The following is an 18,661-nucleotide window of genomic DNA, read 5'->3' on the forward strand; positions in this document are numbered from 1 at the left end:
GTTGTTTTTACCTTTTAACTTTTACCTCACCTTGCCGAGGCCTAGCCAAGTTCTCGGACTGAGGACCACGGCTCCAGGAGGGCAAGGAGGAGAGCCGAGACCGATCTCCTCGAGCCGGCATCGTGGCCGAGGGCTGGACCCGAGCACAGAAGACTTCTTCCAGCCTTGCTTTACATCGCTCGGCATTTTACCCCTTCGATTTGGCGGATTACAGGCAACGGGAACAAATGAACAGCGTATTCTTAGGTTTTTTTCGGTAAAGTCACGTAAAAAAATTTTTTTTAACAGCGACAGATTCAGTTCAGGAGGTAAACCCTCCCCCCCCACACCTCCAATGGGCGTCGTTTCCCCACGTGCTGATCAGAATTCTTTTCTGTTCGTGTTGGAAGCCTTGGTTGAAATCTCTCTTGCACGGAGACAGACAACGTTGTAGACCTTTGCCAATGTGCTGGGAGCTGCCGTACCTCCTTTCACAAGTAGCGATTTGACGTGCTTTTATGAAGAGCCAAATCCTTTGAGAAAATCTCTGGGTTTTATTTCTTCTTCGATTCAAAGATTTTTTTGAATTCATTTTGTACAAACAAAAAAAGAGGCTTCCTTGGAAGGAAAAAAAAACCGATTCAACATCTTTGTTATATTTCTGGTTGGAAAAAATATTCACACTCTAACACAGCAAACAGACATTTTAAACAAAAAACATTCGTCCTTGTCCGTTTACCGGGAGCAAGTGGTTCCTAAGCTAAGAGCGTGCTTCTTCTGGCCAAACTTTTGTAAAGAAAATAATTCCAGTGTGGATGACGAATGAATGCACTGTGCGGTTAGAAAGGCATTACTCACTCACTTTCTGCCCGTAGTGTTGTTATTCTTCCCCCTCTAAGGCGCGGCGCGGCAATGTCCTGTTGTTTGCGCGCTCGCAGATCTTCCAAAAAGTTCCGAGCAACCACAGCGAGTTCCGCAAGACGCACATCTCGGCACGGGCCAGGCGGTATCGGCTGTCGATCCGCAAGCCACCCCCGTACCGCCCTCCAGACCCCCCCACGAGTTGTGCACGCTCCAGCAGCAGTAAGTGCCCTTCCCCACCGCCTGCCCAACCTCCACTCCACCTCGAAGTTGAACTCGAACACCCATGATAGTTCTAGATTTTAAGCTTTCGTGACTGCAAGGATTCATATTCTTAAGTTTTTTTCGGTAAAGTCACGTAGGTAAAAAATTTAAATTAATAAAAGTAAAATAAAAATAAAATAAAAATCACGACGTTTCGGAGGCAACACAAGCTTCCGTCTTCAGGATGCTTGTGTTGCCTCCGAAACGTCGTGATTTTTATTTTATGAAGACGGAAGCTTGTGTTGCCTCCGAAACGTCGTGATTTTTATTTTATTTTACTTTTATTAATTTTAATGTTTTACCTACGTGAATATGAACCCATGATAGTGCTTTTTCTTTCTGGGCCTGTGCTCGGTAAAATATAAAATAGTACAATAAAATAACAACAACAACAACAACAAAAGCACGCTACGTGCGGCCGACACGCTCTGCCCTCTCTCTTGTCTCTCCCCCACCCCCCCCCCCCGACAAGAGGAAGCCAGGTCCGGCAGCCGCAACGGCAGCGTTAAGCGACCCATGATTCCACCGCAGCCGCCGCCGCCCGTGCCAGGTGGCGGTAGCAGCGGCAGCGGCGGCAGCGGCGGCGGCGGGAGCGGCCGCGGCAGTTTTGGTGCTGGCGCTTCGGCCGCGGTGTCGGTGAGCTCGGCGCCCGCCGTTGCCCCTGGCCAGGCGGCGGCGGCGGCGATTCCGTCGTCGCCGCCCGCGGGCCCCGCGGCCCTGCTGGACAAGATGAAGCGGCACGCAGGCCCCTCCGCCAACCTGCGCGTCGCCTTGGGGAACGCCGAGACGGCGGAGGACGGCGTCGGGCGCAACCACTCCCCGTACGTGTCGCGCGTGGGTCTCCACACACAATATCCCTGTTCGCGTTGAGCATGACCCCTTCTATTTAAAGCTTTCGTGACTGCAGGGATTCATCTCCTTGGTTCTTTCGGTAAAGTCACGTAGAAGGGAAGTAATCAAATAATAAAAATAAAACATGATAAAATAATTCTCACGACGTTTTGGCCACAACGCAAGACCAGGTCTGTCGGGGAGACAGCGTCATTCAGACGCTGTCTCCCCAACAGACCTGGTCTTCACCTGAGGGTGGCTGCTTGCACCTGAGGACAGCTGCTTGCGTTGTGGCCGAAACGTCGTGACAATTATTTTATTATGTTTTATTTTTATTATTTTATTACTTCCCTTCTACGTGACTTTACCGAAAGAACCAAGAAGACATGGCCCCTTTGTTTACGTGCGGTGCTCTCACCAGTAACATCTTAGAGACCCAGCATCAATTGTTTAACAAAGTCTGACGGCCGACGAGACACAGAAGGTCAAAACCGGCACACACAGGTTGTTGAGTTACATGCTACTGGATACTTTTGTTCTAGACGGCCAAAAGGCCGATGACAGAAACAAATTGTGTAGGCATATAATCGAGTTTGTAGTTATCCTGGCCCAGGTGCTGTGAAGACGTCACCTTCACTTAGTGGCAATTAGTGGCTGATGTTGTTGTGTATGTTTGTGTCTGTGGGTCTGTGTGAGTCTATGTGATCTCTAACAACCGTTGCTCGAACTTTTAAAGACTATAGGGGGGTGGATGTTCATCTTCATGTGTGTATAGATCTTAGATCTTTGTGTGTAGGTGTCGGTCATGGTAAGGGGTACAATTTTGATGCTTTGTCGGGGCATCTCGAAATCCAATCCAAGCCACGTGTTTTAATGTTTCTGCCAAATCACCAGATTTGGGCATAATGGGAGGGACTTAATTTGCATTTTGAAGTGGCAGCATTAACAAGAGGGGGGTGTAATGAAGACGCTAGAGCCAGGATACATATTCTGGTTCTGCCTTTTGCGTAGCGGGTTGGGGATGGTGGGCTAGGTTGGTGGGAGTGGCAGGGTGGATAATATTCTGGAGTAGGTAAAGGGAGGCTACACTGGCACAATTTGGCCATGGAATAAGAAGAGGCAAGGGCTGTGGAGATGACACCAGTGCAGGGCAGATGGATTCGAGAGGGAGGTCGAGGTGGGGGGGGAGATGATACATACAGGACAAAGTGGACTTCTTTATTCAGAAGAGAGGCACGGGTTAGAATAATTTCTGAGCAGCCGACCGAGTGCGATAATGCGACTTTGGGCCGAGAAGAGGGAGAATGCTGAACTGTGTTGCGACGCCTGGAATGCGTGTTGTGTTGCGTGCCTCCCTTGGTATCGGTTATCTGGAGAAATCGAATGCGATGTTGTGATGGCATTCTCATTATGGTTATTCTGAAATCTCCGTATTTCTGTACATTTAAAAGATGTAATCTCCAGCGAAACGTCGTACTCAAGCGGTGTGCTGAAGCAGTAACTTTATCAGCACGTTTTGCTTACGTGATAACACCTTACTAATTGGCTCTATCGGTCGGTGGCGAGTTTAGCGATCCAACCCAAAAAAACCTTTATCATGGATAATATCGGTGGCGAAGGCCTCCTGCTACGTGTTCAACTTAATGAGCGCATTGAGGTCGTACGCCACGTCGGTTGATTTGCAGCCCCCTCATTGATCCCAAACCCAACACTGGGACAAAGGCGTCCTCCCCCCCCACGCCGTGTCAGCCACGGGGGGCTGTTTGGCCATACTTCACCGTGCTGGTCAGTGCGGGTGAGTGAAGGAGATGGCTAGGACCGGCTCGGATATCACTCGGCACTGACATGAGTCGCGACCGTCAATCGAACTTGGGTCGCTGGGTTCACGACGCGGCGAGCTGGGTATCTGTAGGGAAAAAATAGTTTTTTTTTCATAGCTCAACGGATTCCTCCAGTAATAAATAAGTAATAAATATTTATTTATTATGAACCGCTGCGCCACCACTCTCCCAAAATTGAATACCCGTTCCCCAAAACGGTTGTGCGTGTGGGAAGACGCGGTGGTGATGAGGACGCTCCCCATAGACTCCGCGATCCATGTGAGCTCCCCCCCCCCGTCTCCGTGTCGTCTACGGTGCGCGCCGTAATTCTCGTGCCCGCGTTGAGGTCGTGGGCCCCTTTGCGATCAGCGACCTCGGCCACAATGAGAAACAATAAAACAAAGTAGGCGTTGGCTTAATTTTTTTTTCAAATTTCCATTTGCTACTAATCCCCCCAAGCTTTATTTAGTTTTGTTTAATCCGATTCGTGCGTTTACTTGTGCTGGCTAAACAATTCATTAAAAAGGCTATTTGTGGTTTAAGCTTTTCCTTTTTAATCGTCCGTTCAACGAATCACCTTTGCCAATTGACTTTTGAGTTTTCGTCACTTCGCACTTAACGTGCGTTTGCTATTTCGACAACGACAGTCCCGCTCACGCATTGTTTTGTTCGCCGCATGCTTTCGTGTTTCTCCGCTTTGTTATCGTTTTTTTCGCTTCTGCATCTCGCATCTGTTTTGTTTCCTTTTGATCCTCAAAACGTGTTTTCGGTTTTCGATTTTGGTGCCGGAACTCCCCTCCACTTCCTCCCCCCTCCCACCCACCACTTCCACCGTCCCCCCTACTCCTCCTCCCCCCCCCACCACCACCGCTTACCCACCCACTCTCCCTCCCGTTTGTCTGGCTGCCTGCCGCCCCCCTTTCCCAGCCTCTTGCCCCATAACCCGGGTGAGCCGGGCTTCCCGGAGGGCAGTAGTGCGGAAGAACCCTGCTGTGCTCGGCAGGGAAGGACTCCAGTCCGCCGTCGATCCATGTACGTTGCCTCTTCCTGTGCAGTATAATCCACGTGCGTTGCCACTTCCTGTGCAGCACGATCCATGTACGTTGCCGTGTCTCGTGCGGTACGTGGCCAAGAGTTGGCGCTGTGTGTGTATGTGAGCTAAAGGAGTTCTGGGCCAACACGGGCACCAGATCGTATTCGTGCCCATGAATCGTTGTCCCGTGAGAGCCACAGTCCTCGTCATTATCTCAGCTTGAAATCGGCGAGGGCGCTCCGTCGGCAAGCCTAGGCTAAGCTGGCGCCCCGAGCGTAGAGGGGAAACGAAAGCTATATTTTCTACAATATGGGGGTGCTTGGCATGACATCCGACGTTTCGTGTGGAGCGAAACGTCGGTTATGGTGCCGAACAACACGCAGGGGTACAAGCCAAAAAAAAACGGAGATCTGAGCAGCGCCACTGCGAAATTACGTGGTGCACAGCATTCGTTTAGCGAGTCCTCATCCTTAATTTAGGACACTTTGGTTTCGGTGAATTGTTTAAACAAACGATGTAAACATTGCTTAATTGTTCGAACTGACTAGTTGCCATCGTTCGTTTTGCAACACCGCTACGCAGTGTTCGCGTGGATTCCGCGAAACACGCGAGCGTGCTGTTGTGCAGCACGTGTTTGCGGTTGTCACGTGTTTACATAATGACTTGATTAAAAGGTAATTCAAATTGCGCATTTACCTAATTGGATTTTCAGCTGTACAATAAAACCGCATTTGCAACTTCCATTTTTTTATTATAACGGCAGGATTGTAGTAATGTGCTAAATATTATTAAATATGTGGGCGTGCGTGTGTGTGCGCACGAAGACCGTTTACGCACACGCGCCCACACGCCATAGACTTGTGCAATGCTATGTTTTTCACCAAGATAAATGCATTAGTCATACATAGCCTGCCATTTTGAAAATACAGCCAACTCAAAACGTTCATGCAAATCTGTCGGTCCCAAAGTGAAAAATGTGTGTTTTCCCACACACGCGCGAAGAAAATGATGACGATTGTGGCTCTGAAATTAACCCCACACTAACGCCGGCAGACCTTGCGCTGACAAACTGTTCAACTGGCGAAACATCGTTCTCGGCTCTGGAAACCGCCGCTACGCCTCTCAACCATCGGCGGTCGTGCGCCGGTTTATCGCACGCGTGCCTGTCGCGCCCCACGGCCCACACAAAACTATCGTTTAGCCGCCGTTGGCTATGTAGGGTGCGCGCAAAAAAATTCAACATTGGTAAAAAAAAAATTCGCCAGGTGAGGCCCCGCTGAGCTTATAGAGCTCTTTTTCAGAAGCGATCTGGCCACCGCAAACGATGGCTCAACGAAGTGGCTTTTCGCGTGGAAATTTATAGCAGCCAAATAGTCCAAACGCGTCATGTTCATTCTAAATGGGGAGGGAAAAACTGCAGGACCCGGAGAAATATCCACGCGACCGTGGGGAGAGAGAGAGACAAGCAAACTCCAAATATACAGGAGTCAGGGTCTGGATCGAACCCACTGCCTCCTGTTTTTACATACATAGCAGGTCAAGGCACATCCCTGCAATTGCTTGCTCACGCCTCTGCTGGCTGGAAAGGCCCTCCGCTGGAGGAAGCTCTAGAGGTACCATCCCCTCTTAGAGGATGTTTCTCCTACTCTTCTGCTCTGCGACGAATATACCGCTGGAGCCGGCGATTGTGGCGGTACGCTAATGCGCTGAACGATGGCGTCTGTCTTACAAGCTGGGCAGCTCTGCGGCACATTTTATAACAAAGGCCTCTCATCGGTGGAGGAATCTTTTTCCGGGGCAAAATTCACGCCGAAGACGTCGTACTCGCCGTGCAACACGTGTAATTGCCTAAGCAAGCCAGCCCTCCGCGAGAACTCGCTTCAACTCCGCGCGCGGGAATGCAACGTGGTTTTGAGGGATACGAGATGGGGGAAGCGTCGACGTTGTCGCACGACCGGTGCATTCTTGTTTGCGAAGAGGAAGAAGGGTGTATTTTAGGAGCCCCTCCACCACGCGTGCCGGAGTATTTTCACGGGTAGATTGCGCCGCCCGATGAAACTCAGCAACGCGTACCTGAAGTGTAAAACCGTAAATATTTACGTCTGCTCGCGCGACCCACATCCTCTTTCGCGTCTTTTTTAGCGGCGGGTGGTGGGGGAGAGGGGGGAGGGCGGGGGCGGGGGGAATCGATGGGGATGAAAAGGAAAATCCTGCAGAATGTTTGAGCCGATGCTCTTTTATCCTGAAGCTCACACGGTTCGCCGAGCCGGCGTTTGCTTTCTTTAAGGTCAACTCTCGTTTGCCGTAAATAGCGGTGTTGCCCCCCCCCCGCCGCCTACCGGATTCAGTTCACCAACTTTTAAACAGCAATGAACATTTTTTTTTTTTAAACTCTATTTATTTTTCTTTCCGTTTTGACCGCTGATAACAAACAAAACAAAAAATCCCACCACCTGCAGTTTCGCCCTGCGCTGAGCGGCCGTGCTCTCGTGCGTTCCAGCCTCATCACGATCGGTGCCACCGCCCGCCCGCCCGCCCGCCCGCCCGCCCACCTTGACCTGAGTGGAATTTTTTTTAGTTCTCGAAAGACAAAACCCTTCAGACAAGAACTCGCTTGAACTTTGCTTGCCACTGCCGAAACAATATTCTACCGTGAGTTTGACGGGTTTTTTTTGGTAATCGTCATCATCAAGACATCCACTGCTGGATTAATGCTCCCCCAAGCTGTCGCCATTCTCCCAGTCTTGCGATGGTGTCTTGTAGCGTCGTTAGTTTATAGTAGGTTGTCAATTCACTGCTGGATGAAAGCTTCCTAACACCATGTTGGTCGTGGGGGGTTGTTCGACTAAAGTTCATCACGATGTGTCAGTGCGTGTCAACGAAGTGGGGGGGGGTGGGAGTGGGCGAGGTTTAGGTATCACTCTTGAGCCAGTTTTTCAACAAACTTGAAACAGTCTTATTCCATAGAGATCTATGAATATACAGTAAATCCCTTGTATGTATGCTGAACTTTTTTCGCATCGTACGTAGCCAACCGTGCTAATCGGCCGTTGTAGAATCTTTCCTGAAAAGTGCCGTGTCAAGCGAGGAATTACTTCATCTTCCAGTATTGAATCGCATTTGCACTGTAAAATCAACCTGCCGTCATTCCATGGCTGGACGAAGAACTGGAATGGGGGTACCCCCACCTTGTACTGTATCATTCCACGTACTGTACCGTACTGTACCGTACAGTACGGAACAATAATCAAGTAGTTCGTAGTCGATTGCTCAGAAACTGCACCTTAACGGCACGCGTTCCACGTTGTGCGCAAAGTCTTCCCTAGTACAAGAACCACGTCGTAGCGAAAACGCGTTGTCGTGTCAAAACGCGTTAAGAGAGGGCATGCCGAAGAAAGGAGATTTGTTCGCCCGGCCAGTGGAGGGCCGCTTGACCATGTTTAGTACATCCCGTGACTACGTGGCTAAAAGGAGCCACTGTTGCTTTGACAATGCGGTTTATTATTTGCCTTTTCATGAGCTGAGGTGGGAGTAAAATTGCCACCTGTAAAATTGAGCGGATCATTACAAAAAAACACACGTGCTCGATCGTGTGATGCAAAAAAAAAAGAAAACCGCGCACGTGATGGGAGTCCTGTATGGTAAAAGTCGTTCGATTGTGAGCGTCACGGGTTTTCTCCCGCAGGAACAGTTGAACAGTTTGTGAAGCAGCCAGCCAACCTCGACTGGCGTGGCCGACTAACCTCCACTAACGCCCGCTCCGTTATTAACCCTTCGTAGCCCAAAGTCGAGTGTCCTCCTCCTGCTCCTTAACACGCGTCAGCCATCCACGGGGAGTTTGGGGCCATCCACGGGGAGTTTGGGGCCATCCATTTAGTAGGAACGCAAAAATCTGTCAGAACTTGAGCCCTCCCTGTACGCACGCGTACTTTTTACACCCCCCCAAACCTGCGTACGTACGCTTGACCCCCCCCCCCCAACCCCGAATCCTATAGAACGGCCGATATTTAATCCACGCAGAAACGATCAAGGATTAATCAATATATTAACGTGTTTAAGCAAACATTGTCCACACCGCCGGACCATCTAACTCATTTGAAGGCCAATGTAGACAAATTATTGTCGAGGCTTCCCCCCCCCCTCGTTTCCTATGCGGACATTGTCAGTAGACCCCCCATACGACGCAGGCGTACGCATTTTGGTTAACCCCCTCCCATCTCCCCCCTCCATACGTACTAAACGGATGGCCCCAAAACACTTTCTGTACCCGCCGGTCGACTCTGTGACCGGAACCGTTTGAATGTTGTTACAACGTCGGGGATCCGTGGCTTTTAATGGGCTTGAGACGAATTATGCGATAACGGAATTACAAGCCCAGCGTTGGGGCGAATTGGTGCGCACGGCGGTGAAGGAAATGCGGTTTGGGTGTCTTCGTGGCTATTGCACCGACTTGCTGATGTGAGGACACTTGGAAGCTCTAACATGCGCCACGCTTAGGTTTTTTCGGTAAAGTCACGTAGGTAAAAAATTTATAAAAGTAAAATAAAATAAAAATAACGACGTTTCGGAGGCAACACAAGCTTCCGTCTTCAGGTGGAACGTCACAGCACGATTGCTGTATCAAGTAAAGAGAAGTCCCAAGAGACCCGACCTTGTATATATATACTGGTTTACTTGATACAGCTATCGTGCTGGGACGGTTCCACCTGAAGACGGAAGCTTGTGTTGCCTCCGAAACGTCGTGATTTTTTTCATTTTATTTTTATTTTACTTTTTTAAATTTTAATTTTTTACCTACGTGACTTTACCGAAAAACCTAAGAACATGCGCCACGCTACTAATGTGAAACGTTGTGGCTCGCAGGCTTGTTGCGTCGTGCCGTAATTCCGTTACTGCGAAATTGGCCTCGTGTCACTTACACCCCCTTGTGTGTCGCGGATGGTAGAGGGACTGATATAATAACGAATATTTCCATTGCTTCCCTTCATATCTCAAACTGTAGGTGCCTAACTGATGATACAGCCAAGAAGTGGCTTGTTTCCAGCAAGCAACAAAGTTAAAGTTTTGGTGAACGCTGTGCGAGTGATAATTTGAGATACGGTTGTGTACACGTACGGTCAAATTTGGGAATTATCTGCTTTTTGGGTGTCAGATTTATTTTTAAGCTTCGTTTTTTTCTCTCCAATTTTATGCCGATTGTGCGATCGGTGTTGCGTCATGGCACAAACAATCCATTCGCAACTCGTGCAGAGCAGTGTGACCTCCCTGTGTTAAGGAATGGCCCACAGATGCGGATATCGCAGATCTACCTCTGAGGTTCCTGCAGGTAACCTCTTATGCACAATAGGGGGCAGCACTTTCCCACCTGCCACAGAGCGATGTTCACATTTGCGTGACAGCCAAATGCATTCTTTTAATTATCAGAGCTGGATTAAGCCGAATTAAGTGCTGACCCAAATCGAATTATGGGTATTTTGGTGCTGGACTGAGACCCAACAATTCAAAGGCAGCTGCCCGAATTTGAACCCAGGAGCTCAGCTTGACCAGCTCATCATCGCTCTGTCCTCTGAGCCACCAGGCCACCTTCTCTGTATTATCAGCTTTAAAATGAAATACCCTGACACGAAAATAACTAATCAGAAAAATTGTTCACAGAATTTTAAGTGAAATTGCACAAAAATATATATTTTGCACGTGAAATGAAATGAATATCGATGTGCAATGCAAATGCGTCGTAATTTTGTTCGTGGGATTAAAAGCCGCTAATGGCTGTGTTTGACCTCTGCAGGGTGACCTCCAGGACACAGATGTTTGAGAACAGAAGCAGCCGACCCAACCCCCCAATGAGGTAATGCAGCATCATCCTGTGTGGTGGTACCATGATTAACGCACTGCGACACGAACCCCAGCGAACCGAGTTCAATTTCCAGCCACTGCTCACATCAATGGCGAGCGATGTCAGAACCAGTTCTACCCTCTTCCCTCTCGCTTCGCCAAACCTCACTGGGCAGCACCTATGAACCGGGTGATCCGAGTTAGAATTCTGGCCACGGCTTAACGTAAGTTGGCGAGCAATATCTGAATCGGTTCCTAGACCCCCTGCACCCCCTTTTATCAAAACCCGCACACTGCTGACCAATGTGGTGAAGTATGGTCGGAAAAGCACACCAACGAGCAACACGGCGTGGGGGGAGGCCCCTCATCCGGCAGGTCGCTGGACTCGTCGTGCGATGCTGCTAAACCACCGCACCGCCCCCCCATCCCACCCCCCCCCCCCGAACCCCTAGCCAATGCCATGCGGGCATGACATTGGCAGCATGAATGGCCCTGATTGGGGGGAGGGGGGATAATGGGCAAGTGTGTGAAAGCTGTTGCCAGGCAAGAGGTGGTGTGTACATTGAAATTGGCTGTAAAAAGGCATTGAAGGTGGCATGGTGGTGGGGAGGTCTGCGCTGGGTCTGCGTACCACCCCCCATCATCTCGCAGTGGCCAAGTCACAAACGCGTTCCTTTCGTTCCACATTCACGACCGCGGCGCGATGCTTCTCGACGCGTGCTGCGGGCGGCATCGAGGCCGATGGGGGGTCCACGAAGGCAAATGCCAAGTGTGGAAAGTGTGGGCGGTGTTAGTTTAGTAGTGGTCGGCCTTTTATTTTGACCGTAGCCTTTAGTCGAGGTCCACGCCTGATGAGCCATCGGTTGCGCAACCGAAATCGCACCCCCCTCCCCCCCCCGCCCTGCAGCTGCTTTCCCCCCCGCGTCCGAGCGAGCGGTGGCGCAGGAACAAGGAGACGAACACGACGTTGTCGTTCAGGATCGCAACGGCCGACGATGGCGTTGCGCGCAAAAAAAACGAAAGAAATGCACGGCACGCGATGAGACGCGTTTCCGCTGCGCATCGCCGGCCGGGCGGGTCCCCCCGATACTCTGAGCGCCAGAGTCGGTCTCCGCTGTAAGCAACTAAATACTGCTCGCGGCCGGTTGCAGAGATGCCCACGCGTATTCGCGATTCAGTTGCATGCGGCGGTTCGCTCAGGTGTTGCTCCATCCAGTTGACGGCAAGATGTGGAATTTTGTTCTCGTTTTCGCGCGTGATTTTTTCCCCCCACCCCCACCCCCACCCCCACCAGCCACCCTGCTTTTTCCATCTTCCCCCAATTGCTGGCCGCGGTAAATCTTTTAACGCGTATGCTGCATAGCCAAGTACTTGCTCGGTGCGCTGCAGCCTCGGTAACATTACTAAGTCATCTTGGTCTGCGTCTTTATTTAGATTCCTCTAGTTAATGTCATCTCGCCATCGCCGATCCTGCCCTGATCTTCGGTGGCGAGTCAGGCACCGTCACGCTCAACGATTTCCCTCCACTCATCGTTCACTGGCGTAAAATAAAAAAAAATGAAAAAGCACTTTGTGGACGACTTTCAATTCGTCAATAGTTTCACGAACGAAATTGGCACTGTGTGCGCGAGGCTCCGTGCACGACTGGGCCTCGCTGCGAGGAGAGCCTCCCAGGGACAGCTTCTTGATCCTCTCTCTCTCTCGCGGGCGAGGCGGGCGGAGGGTGACCCCACGTGGGGGTGGCTCCGCATTAGAGCTGCCCTCCCTGCTGGGTGTAATCTGGGGGTCAATGGAGACAATGTTACCCTCATTTCTCGCAGCAGCGGCGGCGGCTTTTGGCTAGACATCGAACAAAGACGGTCACCGCATCGCGCGCTTTCAGATGCTCTTCTGCGGCCGTCTGGAACGCTCTTCTGATATTAGAAAGCCACTGGAGCTATGCATTTTAAAATCTCGATTGAAAAAATAATTTCTTTCGACCTGCTTTTAGTCTTTCGTTTGGTGGCCTTCCTCCGCACCTCCGCTTAGCACGGTTCGTTACGTACAGTGCGAACGACGTTCAACATCCATATGTTTTCTGATCACAGTTGTTACTGCTGGTGCTACAACAACATTACACGTGACATGACATTTGAAGCCGTATTTTTGGTTCTTTCGGTAAAGTCACGTAGAAGGGAAATAATAAAATAATATAAATATAAAACAATAAAAATTCTCACGACGTTTCGACTGCAACACAAGCAATCATCATCAGGTGTAACATTAAGAGGTGGCACTGTTCCGCAAGAGATCAGATTGAATACTTCGTCTGATCACATGATGCCGATCGGGCAGTCAAGGAAAATACTGGGGGGGGTGGGGGGGGGGGATAAGCCACATAAAAAAAGAAAATACTATAATTGTGTCGTGCACCGTGTGCGTCGTGTGGTTTATCATTGGGAGAGCACGATCCGCTCTTGCAGGAGGGTGCAGGGATTGCTGGGAGGGTGACGGCAGCCATTGTGTTGTTATGTCTGCCACCATCGGCACAGCAGTAAGTTGCAGACGGACGACACGACTTGGGTGGCCGTTGCTGCCCGCAGCCTCGCGTTTGGCGATAATTTTTCCTTCGCCGCCCGCCGCCGTTTTTCACCCCCAAAGTAATTGCCGCGCGTGCGCACACGTGCACGCGCACACGCTCGCACGCACCCCTGCAGCCAGAACGTTGCCACAACAAGGTGAATTAAAGATGCGTTTCGTGAATCCTATTCGTGATTCTGGAACGACGCGAAGAAATGCTCAGCTCTCATGGCGAACAAGATTAATTGAATTTAATTACCATTTTGTCTGCCCTCATTCTATCAATCGGGTATATTTTGAGCCGGGCACATTCAATGATTGCTTTAATGATGAGCCGCAGAAGAAGCAGACGTCTCATTTGTGTTGAAGCCACATGAGAGAGCTGCTTTCCACAACGCCAGGATAAAAGTTGCCCCATACCATTGGGCTCAGCGGCAATTGGCGAGAAGATTTATCTGTAAATGATTTCACACATGCTGGGTTGGTGCGCTACTTTCTTCCTTTGAAAACCTAATAATTATCTTTTAATGCATAGTTGCTTTTACACTTGCAGGGATGCTCCTGTGTTGAAACGGTAACCGCACCGTACTTGCAATATCCAGTGGTTGCCAGTTCGAGTCTCCTGGCACGGCAGTTGAAACAGGAGTGCAAGTTTCTCCTCCAGCTTTTGCCTTATTCCCAGCAGTACATTTGTGCGGTTGTGTGATTGGCAGGTCACGTTCGATTGAGTGAAGTGTGGGTGCCTCCACCTCCTCAACATGTGTGACCAGCGTGATGGAGTGAGACCAATATGCCCCATCAGCAGAGGCCTTTTTTAAAAAAGCATTGACAGGGCCGCACACCTCATATTAATATTTTAGTGTCTTTAATACTTACAGTCACAGGCTCGGGAAAGATTTCGCGTGGATGACACGGGTTCGGTTGACCTCTTCCGTCTGCATAGTCGTGGCCAACGTAGCCATGCCATGGCCGTTCTGGCAACACGTGTCGCCGGGGGGAGAGTTGACACGAGTGCACTCGCGTAAAACGCACTAATTGCGTCCAATTAGGGGACGGACATGTCCGTAAAAACCCGCAAGAGGAGGGCGGAAGGAGCGATGAGATCGGGTGGGTGCGTGCGTGGGAGTGAGGCACAGCGGCGGCGGCGGCAGCTTTGGAGAGGCCTCCATCCAGCGGTAGAGAGACAATGGCCCATGCCGATGCGGAGCCTGGAATCTCGAGGCAGGGTGGACAGGAAATTTCTGTTAACGCTGCTGGCAATGAATGAAAAAAATGTGTAACTTCAGCCGGGAGGGGTAGATCCTGCCCGTTGCGGTCCTCCAAGATGAATTCCACGTGTTGTGTTTTTTTTTTCCGCTTACGGCAACGGCTCTGCCAATGCCACCTGCCGCAGCCGACCGGCGAGACGGGAGCGCGTCGCTGTGGTCTCGGCGATTCCGCCGTGCGGCGCACGCGACTTTTCCGTGAGAACCGCGGAACATGGCGACGACAACAAAAAAATTAACGACGAAAATTATTTCGCCGCTCGATCCACATCACGCGCTCGCCGCTTCTGTGTGTAAATAAAAAAAAGTATTATAAGAGACGGATGAAAAACCTCGCGTTGTTTCCAGCAAACGGCGCTCGTTTGGGAAACGGACGCGGGCGCGTCCAGCTACTGCCGTGGCATTTCGTTCCAGTTGTGGTGGAGATGGTCACTGTGATGCACAACAGATGGGTTTCAAAGATTTCCCCCGGGAGTACCGATCATGCAAAGGACGTTTACATTTCTGGAGGTTTGCCGTTTTATACCTTGCGCTGTTCAGGTGTGCCCCTTAGTTCCGTTGGTGCTTCGGGACTTGGTCCACACGATATCAAGTCATAGATGCTGATGTAATGTTGCCTTACGCTGGAGGTTGTTCAACTACTTGCAAACTGGCCGGCGGTTGTAGCTGTGCATTCCGAAAATCCAGCAGTGTAGGTGAGGAGGGGGGGGTAGGTGGATCGCACAGAACACTTCCTGCCCATAGACGTTGAGGAGGCCAAGTGTGGATGGGGTACTCCTCTTTCAAGGCCTATCGCCAGTGTGGAAGATCAGCAGCAGCAGGCCATTTGACACAAGAGTAATGTACAGAGCACTTTCATCCAAGTCATTGCTCTCCAGAGACCGCAAGATCATTGATCGCTGCCCAGTCACCGGGTTGATGAAGACACGGACCGTGGTGGTGGTGGTGGTGGTGAGATGTTCACTACCTCGTCTCGTATACAGGAAGTTGTGGTTTCGATCCCAACCCTGACGCCTGCATATTTGGAGTTTGCATGTTCTCCGGGCCCTGTTTTTCCCTCCGCTTCGAAACTTGCGTTTCGAGTATTTTGGCTGGTATAGATTTCCACGTGATAAGCCACTTAATTGGGCTATCATTTGTGATCATCAGGGTGCTTCTGAAAATGAGCTATATAGCTCAGTGGGCTTTACGCGGTAAAAAAAAAAATGTTTATATAGTTTTAGTTTCTGGCTTGAACTGTGTGAAGGCTGCTTGCCATATTGCACCTCTGATTAGCACGTTTGGCTACGTGCCGTGCGAGATAAATTCAACATACATGCATGCATAGTATTCCACTGCAGTACGTTCATTAGACGCGTCGACAGTGAAGTTACGTTTCATCGCTAGCGAATGAAGGATACTCTCGATTGGCTTTGGAATGGTAACGTGGCTCACAGACTACGGTCAACCGGGATGCCGGTCGACCGCTTTCTCTTCAGAGCGTGCTTTCGTTGAATTGCGACAAAGTTCGTGGCCTTTTGTTGGGTGACTTTTGTTTTTTGCCCCACTTGTGAAATATTTTGCCTGCCGACGGTAGAGTCCCGCAACAGCACATGGCCAGCCTGGGGAATAAACAAAACGGGATAACGCTTTTGTGCGGAATCAATAACCCTGGCTCGCACGCGCTCGCATCCACAACCCACACACATCGACGCAGAGAGACGCAAACTCCGCAGAGATCCATCATCACCCCGCCGTCGTCCGTGTCGCCTTCACAGGCTGTTGGGGCAAGTGCTGTTAGCGAGCGCCTATTAAGGCCGGCATGGCACACGAGGGGGTGGGTGGCCAGCACCAACCACGGCCACCTTTGTCTCTCCCGAGTGGCGATGTTTACTCGAGCGAGGGGGGGGGGAGGCCCATGATGTTGGATGCCGTGAGAAGGGAGAAAATAATGGTTGCCGGGTTCGCAGCCCAGTACGCTAACCGCTGCGCCACTGCTCCCCACACACACACATTATACAAAGAAAAGGATCCCCCGTACAGCCTGAACAGACTGTTGGGATAAGTGCTGTTAGAGGGTAGCACCTATGAAGGCCGGCACACACACACACATCCACACAGATGGAGCAGATCTTAAATACCGGGTAATTTATTTTTTGGTTAAAAACTCCACCAACCACACCGCCCCCCCCCAATTCTATATTCATTCTCCGCCGTTGTCTTCAATGTCCAGCTTCGTTCTTTCTTCCCCTTTTCACCGCGTGGCTCGCCCGGCCTGCCGCGTTCGCTTCTGATGGAGCCCCTTGCGGGTCGAGCGCCGTCGCCCTCTATACAGTGCGAGGAATTTAGGTCACGGCGAGCCGCAGCTAATCCCGGATTCCTGCAATGCCGTTCGCGTGCGGGCTGTGTGGTGTGTGCGGTGTGCACGTGCTGTGTGGCGTGCACGTGCTGTGTGGTGTGTGGTGTGCACGTGCTGTGTGGTGTGTGGCGTGCACGTGCTGTGTGTGGTGTGTGGTGTGCACGTGCTGTGTGCGGGGTGCATGTGCTGTGTGCATGCGCGGTGTGCGCGTGTGGTTAGCGAGGTGCGTGAGCGAGTGCGTGGGCGAGCAGAGTTGGTGCCAAGTGGGGTGGGCGGCTGGGTGGTTGAGGCCCCTTCCTGCTGCGCGTGGCACCCTGACAGCGCGTGTCGTATAATGGCCCCCACCACCCCCCCACCAGCCCCCCCCATCGCCCCCCCCCGCCCCCCATCACCGCCCCCCCATCACCCCCCCCAAAACCCAACCGCCTCCCACCGCCCCCCACCCCACCCCACCTACCCCCCTCCCCACCGCAGGTGCAAGGAATGAAACGGGGCCCCCCCCACCGTCCATAAATGACGTCACGCACCTAGGGGTGGGAGGGTCAGACATTTGTGACGATGTGTGACGAGGGGAAGGGGGGGGGTGAGAAAAAATGTGACGTCACATCAAAATGCGCAACTTTAAATAAATATAGACTAAATTAAATAGACTTTTAAATAAATGTTTTCTCCTACAACATCAGAGTGCAGCGCCACATTAAATACGCACTACAATGACAATAGTTTAAAGCGATTTGAAGCATGTTTTATATATTTTTTTGGGGGGGGGGCAGATCTTTGTGACGTCATATTTGAGGGGGGGCTGACTTTTTGTGACGCCGTGTGACGAGGGGGTGGGGGGGTCAAAAATCGTCCAAAATCGCGTGACGTCATTTATGGACGGCCCCAAAGGGCTAGTAGGATGATCTAATGTTTGTTTAATGAAACAAGAGCCCCCATCACAACAGCACCAGCGATAGGGGATCGATCTTCCGCGGACGACAATCCGAAGGCCTGGTGCCCACGGGATAAGGGGTAGGGATGGGTGATTGGGCTCACTGCCACCCCTCCCCTCTAACCCACGTAGTATTTTTAGGGTGGGGGACCGTGACCGGTCAAGGCCCGTGCCTCGCCGACCCCCACCGATGGGGCACAAGAGCGAGCCCCCCGCTGTGCGCCTGTGGGGTGGAGCAAAACCGTGCACCGCGTCCTAGAAGTCGGCCCAATCCACGAACTCAGCGGTGGTCTCTCCTCGCTACTCACCCTCAACACGGCAGTACCAGGAGCAACCGCTTCTTGGCTTAGGGACTTTGCATTCACGAAGTAAATAGGGTGGGGGGGGGCAGTAGTCAAGGATTTTTTGTTGGACTTCATATCTCAAATCGCTACGGGGGGGCCTGGTTAGGTCTGCCCTTGCCCTAGTCCAGCGCCAGTCTCCACACACACACCCCAAGATCTGTGCTCAAGGAGCCACACTCTACACAGTCTTGGATCCGATGGACGTGTGCCGATTACCGCCGGTGGAAGCGTTGGCCGGTAAAATCGCCGCGTGCGGAGAGGGGCGTTCTTTTTGACGGATGGCCCAGGGTCCCATTGAAGTACAATCTCCCTCGCGAGACGTATGACGATTCGGCGCAGACCTAAATCGGTTGAAATGCCCTGCAGAAATGCGTAACGTTTTGAAGCCGCTGATGGCACAATGTGCAAATGTCTGATTAGATTAGTTGGGTCAGGCAGAATCATCGCGTCTGTTTATAGCAAACCGCAATGGGGAAATAATAACAAAATAAACTTGAGTATTTTCGCCGCTCGCACACTTTGCCGTGCTCCTGCAGCTTTAATGGGCCTTGAGCGAGCGCAGGGTCTCTGCAGGACAGGGTGAGGATTTGGCGAGTTC

The 18,661-nt window shown here is 51.2% G+C and overlaps 1 protein-coding gene across 5 annotated transcripts in view; it reads left to right on the top strand.

The window, feature by feature from the left end:
* LOC144722720 (rho GTPase-activating protein 26-like) overlaps positions 1–18,661 on the top strand; it is a 102,992-nt gene that overhangs the window by 65,607 nt on the left and 18,724 nt on the right. For 3 of the 5 annotated variants that reach the window (XM_078601064.1, XM_078601066.1, XM_078601065.1), the window contains 4 exons: positions 918–1,062; positions 1,577–1,925; positions 4,683–4,787; positions 10,577–10,636. In XM_078601064.1, coding sequence (XP_078457190.1) covers positions 918–1,062; positions 1,577–1,925; positions 4,683–4,787; positions 10,577–10,636 — 659 coding nt within the window. The remainder of the gene's footprint in view (positions 1–917; positions 1,063–1,576; positions 1,926–4,682; positions 4,788–10,576; positions 10,637–18,661) is intronic. The other 2 variants (XM_078601067.1, XM_078601068.1) reach the window with 1 other exon arrangement.

This window comes from Lampetra planeri, chromosome 15 (assembly GCF_965212315.1).
Source record: "Lampetra planeri chromosome 15, kcLamPlan1.2.h2, whole genome shotgun sequence".
Taxonomy (NCBI): Eukaryota; Metazoa; Chordata; class Hyperoartia; order Petromyzontiformes; family Petromyzontidae; genus Lampetra; species Lampetra planeri.